The following is a 10,031-nucleotide window of genomic DNA, read 5'->3' as shown; positions in this document are numbered from 1 at the left end:
CTTTGTTAGACCTTTTTTCCGCCAGACTGGTGCGTTTGCCGACGGCCCCCCTAGGCCCTGCGACTCGGGAGAGTCGGCTGCCGTCTGGGCCTGCGCCCCACCTGCGTGCGCCCGGGCCGAGCCAGCCCCGCCAGGTCGCCTCCGCCCAGCGGCCGGCCCGAGCGCGCGGCTCCGGGGGCGGACTCCCGCCGCCCAGCTGAGACGCGATTCGTCACTCTTGCAGAACTTTCCCCCTGAAAATCCCTGCACCAGAACCAGCTCTCCCGCCCCGGGGAGGTTTTGATTTTAGTGGCTTTCCTTCCTTTTATTTTCCGTCGTGTGCGGATTTCGCTGCAGAGCGAACTTGCGGCTCGTCCGAGTACTTGTCAGCAGTAATCACCCCTGCCGCTAGTTACGCTGACACTATGCACTCTGAAGCAGAAGAATCCAAGGAAGGTAGGATTCTAGTTTCTCCTGGGGGCCCGCCAATTTCTGCGGAGGAATTTTGAGGAAGGCAGTGGTGGTAGGAGCAGATGGGGTTTTAAAGTGAGCGGTAGGCACTTTTTCCGCTTCCCCTGTGCCTTCGCAGCCCAGTTGGAGCTGGATAAGCGGAGCCCAGTACTCATCTCTGGCTCCCGTCTCCCCTGGCAGCCGTTCAGAGGGGAGGGGAGAAGAGTCGGACCTAGTTCAGCCAGCCCACTAAAGTCTGCTTTTTAGCTTTCTCTGGAAACGAAAGAGCCCTACTTGGACTCCACGAATGCAAAATGTGCTTGCAAAAGGGCTGCCTGCCTGCATCAGAACGGCTGAAAGCGGGATCCCCTGAAGAGCCCTGAGTGGAGGGTCCCTTGAAAAGGGGTTTCAGAAATCAGAAACGCTATGTGTTTCTGGCTAAAAGGGGAAGCTGAGTAGGGGAAGTGAAAGATCTATATTTGAGAAATAGTTTTTTTTTTTCATTGCTAGTTTTTCAGCATTGAGTTCGTTGGGGTTTAAGGGGGCTGAAAGATATGAGGGGGTCCTTGTGCAACTTGAAACTGAGGAGAGTTTGTTTCTAACTTTGCAAAAGCAAAAGGTTTCATTTACTCCTAGCAGAGAACGGGTGACAGGGCTGGAAAAGCTCCAACCAAAACACAATTATACGCTGGTGTTAGTTTGGGGAGTTTATTTGTGTGTGAGTGTTTGTATGCTTTGTTCCCTGGAACTTTATGTATACAAAAGTTCTCTTGTAAGTGGGGGGTGGGAGTGAGGGTGGTTGGGGAAAGTTAGAGAGTAAGAAGGGAGACTGTTCAAGATTGTGAAATCCTCTTTTCATGTCGTCTCTTGGAAAGCTGGTTAATTTCAAGTCAATCACAGCAGCTCTGGTAGACCGGAGGAGCAGCCCCATCATTTCTCCATTTGGTAGACACCAGTTAGGAAGAGCCCTTGAAATTTGTCCTATTCTGCCTTTTACTGATTCCACTCCCAGAGTAAAGCTTTGTGTTTCACAATGTAGTCTCTCTGGGCTCACGTTTACCTTATTATGCTGGGTGAGGGAAACAGTCAATAAAAAGGAGGCTTGTTTAATAGAAATATGGGGTTGGCATAAATGAAAAACGACAGCCAGGAGCATTGTTTTTGAGCTTGATATGGAGCATGGGGGAACTAATGTTTTCTTGCACTGGCCTCTGTTCTGATGGAACTGTGTGCTGATAGATGCTTTTCTTTTCTATGTCTTTATAACATCAGTGTATTGAAAGTCAAAGGTAGTTGAAGGCAAATAGGAACCAGGCTGAGAGAACTCTGTTAATTACAAGTAGAACTCAAGTTGGTGTTTTCTCCCAGGTGTGTTTCCCCTGTCTTTTTGGGAAAGAGGGAGTGGGAGAGAAAGTGGAAAAACAGTATCCCAAAGTATGTATTATACATTCCCCTAGCAACATTACAGTCTTCCCTCCTCAAGGGCCTGGCTCTCTGGTGATGAGTTTGGAAGCAGCCTGCAAACTGGTCTGTGAAGAGGTTAACCGGGCTTCTTCTGCTTCTTCCTCACCTTCCCTCCACTTGTCATCATTTACATTCTGCAGCTGGGCCACAAATAATCTGGCTCTTTGCTTTTTAATCTGAGGTACTAGAATTTTAAATTGATAGTAGTTAGGGTGGGATATAGAATAACTCTTGAGGGAGATTGAACACTTTATTAACCAGATAGAATCATCAAAGCTTCTGCCAGGAGATAAAGGATGGGTGTCTGTGTGTTTTGCATGTGTGTTTCTCCAGGGCCAGTTTATTGGCTGTAATCTAGAACCATCCGGTTAGCTACCGTTACTCAGATGTCTATGAAGGAGCTATGTTGTGTAAATAACTCAGTTATCTTCTCTATCGTTAGTAATCCATTTCCTCTTATATGAGATGTAGCTTTTTTTTTTCTCCTGGTGAACTTATGTATCTCATTTAATGTTAGTTCACCACCTTTTTTTTTTTTTTTTTTTTTTGAGACGGAGTTTCATACTGTCAGCTGGGCTGGAGTGCAGGGGTGTGCTCTCGGCTCATTGCAACCTCTGATTCCCGGGTTCAAGTGATTCTCCTGCCTCAGCCTCCTGAATAGTTGGGATTATAGGCGCCCGCCACCACGTGAGGCTAATTTTTTGTATTTTTATTAAAGACTAGGTTTCACTATGTTGGCCAGGCTGGTTCGAACGCCTGACCTTGCATCATGAATTCTTAAGAACGTCTGTATTGCAAGAAAACTGCCTTTGGATGCTTCATGTCTGATTTGCTGTAAGGGAAGATACTTTTAAGTCAATGTCTGTATTGCAAGAAAACTGCCTTTGGCTACTTCATGCCTGATTTGCTGTAAGGAGAGATACTTTTAAGTCATTTTTCTGAACTGCAATGAGAGACTATATATTTTGGGGTTGAATCTGAAAAAAATATCAAGTCAGATTCAGATTTTGGAGGTCAGCATATTTTTGCATATGAGTGAATGTAGAAGCAAATGATTGGGGATATTGTTAAGCCATCAGAGCTTAAGACATACTTGACTGTGTGCCAGGGGTGCTGGATCTTTGTCCTCAGCCTATAGCCACCTCCTAAAGAATTGATTTAATTTTTCCTGCTTACCAGTGACTAGGTGATTGTGCTTGAGTACGAAACAGAGAAAAATAATCCAGGCCTTGCTTTATTAAAAACTGAATGAGTTTAAATTATTCAGACATAGAATGAGTAGGAAAGAAGGGGAAATGAAGGAAGAAACTCATTTTACTAAAAAGGTGACTACCATTAAAAAGAGGATATCAACAGTTTCCAGTGGATGCGGCTTCCTGAGGAGATAGGCTGATAGCCATGTATTTGACATTTAGTTGCTTCCTGAGTAAATTGCTTAATTATGAAGTAAAGTGAGTGGCAGTTGAGATCTCTGATAATCTTTCTAGTGCTAAGCATCAAGGCATCCAGGGCTCCTTTGCTCTGGTTGTCGAAGCTTTTGTACCAGAAATTGAGAAAGCCATTGTTAAGGGGTGGGTGAGGTGTCACTTTGTGGGGACTTCGAAAAGAATGAGGGTTGAGTGGTGAGTGAGTCTGACTCGCTCCTCCATTGCCCATAATAGCCATTTTCTGCCACCATCTCATGCAGTTACTCTCATGCCTCACCAGGCCTGCTATTTCACAAAGAAAACAGTAGCCATTAGATCAGGCGTCCCCAAACTTTTTACACAGGGGTCCAGTTCACTGTCCCTCAGACCGTTGGAGGGCAGCCACATACTGTGCTCCTCTCACTGACCACCACTGAAAGAGGTGCCCCTTCCTGAAGTGCAGCGGGGGGCCAGATAAATGGTCTCAGGGGGCCGCAGTTTGGGGACGCCTGCATTAGATAATTCCCTCAACTTCCTACTCTCAGACTGACAGACTCATCTTCATCCACATCCACCCTCCCCCTGTCTGTGGAACAGGTGTCACTCCTACTGTAGAACACCCCACCTTCCATCTTGGGCTCCTCCTGCATCAGCCATCCCAAGTCTTTCCTAGCTCCTTTTTTGCATACAGATGAGCTCAAGCTCCCTATTCTAGGACGTTGGCGCTTGCCGGTCTTCCTGCCCAAAATATCCTTCTCTCCACTTGACCTCCTTTCTTGGTCAGCTCCTTAGAGAGGCTTTTTCTGAACCTAAACTCACATTCCCTGTCACCCTCTCTCAGAGCACCTGTTCCTTTCCTTGTTGGCTCTCATCACACTGTTAACGTCTCTTCTAGACCACAAGCTCTCCAGGCAAAAACGTCTGTTTTATTCCTTGCTGTATCTCTAGGACCTACACAGTAAGAGGTGCTCATTAAATGGTGTAGATTGAATGAATGAATGGTCTCCATTCTTTAAAGTTAATCCTCGGCCAAAAAAAGTTTGTTGTTCCATAGTGGTGATTAATATTGTCTTCTGTGATAAAGAATCCCAATGATAATTGTATAAGCTACCACACCGTCTCATATTCTGTTTTAACCTCACGTGGTGTGGCAGCTTATGTAATATTATTCAGCACTAAGGACTATTTTATAAGTATTCCCCCCATTCCTGCCCTTCCCCAGATGGGAAGCTTTGCAGAGGGAATGAAGAGGAAAGGAGCTTAAAGCAGTCGTTCAGGTCTGATGAAACCAAGGGGTGCAGCTGACCTTGATGTCCTACATAATGTAAAAGGTACAGCATATGTTCTTAAATGCTGGCCTTTAACGTGCTTATGTTTCCTTTTATGTAGTCATTAGCCTTGGAGTGCTGTGTGCTGACAAGGGCTGAAGGTGGAAAATCCATTTAGAGATCTGTCATACTCTCTCCTTTACAGTGGACATCGTTTGATAACTTGGCATTGTGAGATACCTCCAGATCTGTAAACTTAAATGCATTTGGAGCTTTTATCCCCTCACTTCTGAAATTTTTATAATATTGAATATGCATCCTACCTTTCTTGCCCCTAGATTATGCCATTGAGCAGTCAGGATTACATGGATGGTTAAATTTTCTGCTCCTGGCTCTTGGTGATCCAGGAAGTAGCCAAGACGTGGTAAGTGAAAGAGAATGCAGTAGGGCCAGCCTGGGTGACAAGAGTGAAACTCCATCTCAAATAAATAAACAAATAAATTACATTTTTAAAATAAGACATTGTGAAATAAAATTTAGCTCTGCAAGTAGATCCTATTAGATTCCGGGTTTTGAAAGTTGTAGACCAAGTGAGAGGCAGGTAAACAGTGAGTTCACTTGTTTTCATTCCTTTGAGCATGTCCTTCAGGAAAAATTAGCTGTTGAGGGTGCTGGTTGGATAGAGATACTCTTCTTTGGGAAGAAAGGGTGTTTGTGTGTGGGTGGGAAGCGAATCAGCATTCTGACACGGAATGTGCTGTTGCAAGAGCGGATGGACATATCACAGCCTCACTTTCCCTGGAGCATGTTGCAGCAGGCCTGATACATTCTGGGAGTCAGAACACCTTCCTCAGGAAGCAGTTGTGGGGCTGCAGCCCACTGCTCCCCCAGCCGGTGACCAAGATATCTGAAAGAACAGTTCCTTACATTTTGTTCTGAGGGTTTATAAACCTTGAAGATGAGGCACAGGGCTGTAGTATGTCCTGAGTGACTAACTGCTGAGTTGGGAGTAAATTGCCTACGGGAGTGTTGCCCTGGGAATCTCTAAGACTGTGCAAAGCCTGTTAGTTAGGCTGGTACCTTACCGTATTTATGGGTTTGAAGATGGGGCAGGAGAGGAGTTGTGTTTATGTGTATAGTATCATCTGTGGACTTAATGGTAATATATTCTTCAGCTTTATAGTGAATATTAGTTAATTTTATAAGTAACTAGGAACAGGGCTTCTTCTAAGAAGGTGATGAAGCAAAGAGGTTACTAAACAGAATTTCCTATGTGCCTCTGGTAGCTTTAGGTGCGTGAAGCCACAAGACCGCATTTGTTGAAGTCGGGGTTGACTGTCAAGAAGTGAATAAGCAGTTCATGAACTTTCCTTCCAGTTTGACATGCCATTTATGCTTGATGCCAGTTCACCTGGCTCCAATATGTGTTTTTACGTGGCCTTCTCAGCCAGGCTGAGGAGCTGGGGACCAGAGCTGTCCCCAGAGGCACAGGCTGTTCTGCCTTCTATGGACAATCCAGTAGACCCCTGCTTCCAGGGTACAGCCCCTTCCCCTTGCCTGCTGCTGCCTTCTTTGGGCCTCAGAAACTCCTAGCAACAAATGTTAAGTGAGCTAGTACCTCCTCTGCAGGGCCTGGGGAAGCAAAAATGTGTTTGTAGATAACCCCATCTTCAGAGAATTTTTGGTTCAGGGCATCACACACAGCACATGTGCATCCATAGGACAAAAATACATGATGGAGAGGATGAGAACAGCTTCAGAGGATCAGACAACGGACCATATGAAAATGTAGAAGAGGTAGTATTCACCAAAAGTTATGATGGACAACAGTGGCTTCACAGAGGGGTAACTTGTATTCCAGCTAGATCCTTTAAGCAAATTGATAGGAGAAAAGAAAGTGTGATTGACAGGGAACCTGCCTGTGCTGTGCGCTGGGATCAGGAAGAAAGTCTACAGAAGTGTGGAGAGCAGTGTTTACAGAGGGCATTGGTGGTGATGTTGTAGTGCTACGTGGGGCCAGACTAGAAGCTGGGCCTTCCCAGGAGGACACTGTATATAGGTAACAGATAAGACCCTGGAAGTCAGGAGACTGATCCTACATGACTTTGTTCCTAGTTGTCTGTGCAACTTTCATTGGCTACTTAATCTTTCTGAAGTTCAGTTTCCCCGTTGGAAAAATTAAGGCTAGGCACAATGGCTCACACCTGTAATTACAGCACTTTGAGATGTTAAAGCAGGTGGGTCAGTTGAAGCCAGGAGTTCAAGACCAGCCTGGGCAACAAAGTAAGAACCCCTATCTCTTAAAAAAAAAAATGTAAAAATTAGGCACAGTGGAATGCACCTGTAGTCCCAGCTGCTTAGGAGAGTCAGGAAGATCACTTGAGCCCAGGAGTTCAAGGCTACAGTGAGCTGTGGTTGTGCCATTGCCTTCCAGCCTGGATGTCAGAGCAAGACTCTGAGAAAGAAAGGAAGAAAGGAAGGAGGGAGGGAGGGAGGAAGGAAGGAAGGAAGGAAGGAGTCTTTTAGGAATGCCAAGGAAGGAGGGAGGGAGGGAGGGAGGTGGGGAGGAAGGAAGGAAAGAAGGAGTTTTTTAGGAATACCAAGCTGGCAAGAACCAAGAAAGAAACAAAGAGAGAAAGAGAGAGAAAAACGGGAACCTTGATATCGGATGGAGGAGGGCAGATACAAAGTAGTCTTTTAGGAAAGAAAAAGAAAGAAAAAGGAAGTAAGCCGGGCGCGGTGGCTCACGCCTATAATCTCAGCACTTTAGGAGGCTGAGGCGGGTGGATCATGAGGTCAAGAGATCGAGACCATCCTGGTCAACATGGTGAAACCCCGTCTCTACTAAAAATACAAAAAATTAGCTGGGCATGGTGGCGCTTGTCTGTAATCCCAGCTACTCGGGAGGCTGAGGCAGGAGAATTGCCTGAATCCAGGAGGCGGAGGTTGCGGTGAGCCGAGATCGCGCCATTGCACTCCAGCCTGGGTAACAAGAGCGAAACTCCATCTAAAAAAAAATAAAAAAAATAAAAAGGAAGTAGAAATGATATCGGATGGAGGAGGGCAGATACAAAGTGGTCTTTTAGGCATGCCAAGCTGGCAAGAACCGTGAGTTGGTCTGGAGGGCAAGATCGAGCCTGGGTATAAGGAGCCTGGCCAAGAAAGTGTGAGAGTAGCCAGTCACAAGGGGAGAGTTGATTCCCTGTGTGTAGTCTCTGAGGGGAAGACTGTAGAGAAAGGAGGAGGCTGGGCCATGGATTTAGCTTCTGAGAACACCCACTTTTACAAAGGAGAGAGGTAGATGGAACCAATAAAGGAAACACATGGAGTAGCTCAAGAGGTAGGAAGAAACAAGGAGAGCATAGCGCCTTGGAAGCCAGGACAAGAGCCTTGTGGAGGCGGTGGCCAGCCCATCTATGGAGAGGTGCTGTGGAAGACTGCTTCATCTTCCTTTTGGGCCTCAGCTGAGGCTGACTCAGCTAAAGCCGGGAGCCTGGGGTTTGAGGAGCTCATCTTCTAAGGGGTGGGAATGTATCATAGGCATCCAGTCAGTATTTAGCCAGTGACCAAGAACATGAAAGAAGGCATGTGGGGCCAGGAGGTGACTGCCCGACTGAGAGCAGGTGCCCCAGCCTCCTGAGGAGCTGGCCGTCTCCATTTCTGCATGCTTTCCAAGTCCTAGCTGCCAGCAGATTCCCTTCCAGATTGTCACCCCATCGCCTCTGACAAGTGTTTGGAAGAGCATTGTCTACAGGCCTCATTGTGGCATCACACAAAGTATGCACTGGTGCATGAGGGTAACAAGTGAATATGGGCAGGAAATGTAATTAACCTTAAAAAGGAAAGCAACTGGTTTCCTATGCATTCACAATGCTTCTGACACCGAATATGGGAGGGTCTTTCCTACAGCAACCAGTTTTCCTGTTCTCAGCGGACCCTGACTGGACATCCTATCATTTAACTCATTTCTGACACTAACTGTCCAGAGTTAGGGCCGACCCCACAGGTTAAGGGCTCAGTCCCACAAGACTGCCCTCCAACTTCAGACAGCAACTGCAACTCCAGGCATCTCATACTTCTGACCAACTGCCTATAAATTGGGAGTTTGCCTGACACCCCCTCAGGTTTAGTAATTTCTTTGAACAGCTCATGAAACTCAGAGAAACATTCACTGATTTATTCTAAAGGATGCAACTCAGGACGAGCCAACAGGAAGAGATGTGTAGGACAAAATACAGTGGAGGGGTGCCAGCTTCCATGCCCTGTCCAGGCAGGCCACCCTCCCAGCATCTCTGGATGGGATGAAATCACTGGCCATTGGTGATTAAACTCTGTCTCCAGCCCCTCTCCCCTGCCCAGAGTGGGGAAACTGAACGTTTTAAACCTCTAATCACCTGACTGGTTCCTCTGCTAACCACTCCCCATTCTGGTTTATGAGTCACCTGATTAACATAAACTCAGGTCTAAGTTTGAAAGGGGCTTATTATAGGCACTCCTTTCACAGCTATCACTCAGGAAATTCCAAAATTTTAGAATCTCTGCATCAGGAACTAGGGACAAAGACCAAATATTACAATAAAAGATGCACCTATAACTTTCTTTTTCTTTTTTTTTTTTTTTTTTTTTTTTAAGAGATACAGTCTCTGTCACCCAGGCTGGAGTGCAGTGGCAGGGTCACAGCTCACTGCAGCCTTGAACTCCTGGGCTCAAGCAATCTTCCTACCTTAGCCTGCCAGGTAGCTGGGACTACAGTTGCATGCCACCATGCCCTGCTAATTTTTTAATTGTTTTGTAGAGATAAGGTTTCACTTTGTTGCCTAGGCTAGTCTTGAACTCCTGAGCTCAAGCAGTCCTCCCAACTTGGCCTGCCAAAGTGTTGAGATCACAGGGATGAGCCACCATGCCCAGTTATCACTCTTACCATTTAGGAAATTCCAAGAGTTTTGAGAGCCCTGGCCAGGAGCTAGGGATGAAGACCAAATGTATATTTCTATTATGTAACAGTATCACACAGCTCTTTATACTGGGGGAAGGCTTTGGCCACTCAAAATTAGATAATTTTTCTCTCTTCCCTTTGGCCTTTGCTGCTTCTCTCCTTGTGTTTTTTTCTTCCTGCGACAGGAGCACATGTCTTTAAAAAAAACCACTGATGCTTTTGCCAGGGGTATCCTATATTCGGCATACAATTTGGAACTCTTAGGGCTTTAGTCTTATACATATTAACTATGATTTGGGCCACACTAGCAAGCTGAGCCATTTTGAGAAATTTTGGATATCCCCTGTGGTGGTAAGCAGTTGTTATATTAGTGGAAATATGCTAGATGGCTTGTTCCTTGTGAGAACCAATGAGATAACATTAGTGTAAAGCTCAGTGCTCAGACAGCTTCACTCAGGAGGTACTGTATGAATAAGGAGGCTTGTAATCACACCCAGAGACAGAACCCTGCCCAGGCCTGCCTGTTCA

The 10,031-nt window shown here is 46.0% G+C and overlaps 1 protein-coding gene across 5 annotated transcripts in view; it reads left to right on the top strand.

Moving 5' to 3' along the window:
• The window catches only part of TNFAIP8 (TNF alpha induced protein 8), a 125,657-nt gene that overhangs the window by 82,916 nt on the left and 32,710 nt on the right, over nt 1–10,031 (top strand). Inside the window, exon 1 of one of the 5 annotated variants that reach the window (XM_074382278.1) lies at nt 162–435. The exons of the other annotated variants lie outside the window; for them this stretch is intronic. Within the exon in view, the coding sequence (XP_074238379.1) occupies nt 405–435 (31 nt within the window). The 5' untranslated portion in view covers nt 162–404. Of the gene's footprint in view, nt 1–161; nt 436–10,031 lie in introns of those variants that run through there. 5 annotated transcript variants of the gene reach the window in all.

The sequence above is a fragment of the Saimiri boliviensis genome, chromosome 1 (genome assembly GCF_048565385.1).
Source record: "Saimiri boliviensis isolate mSaiBol1 chromosome 1, mSaiBol1.pri, whole genome shotgun sequence".
NCBI lineage: Eukaryota > Metazoa > Chordata > Mammalia > Primates > Cebidae > Saimiri > Saimiri boliviensis.
Note: the sequence above shows the minus strand (reverse complement) of the source record. Positions and strands in the feature narration are given on the sequence as shown.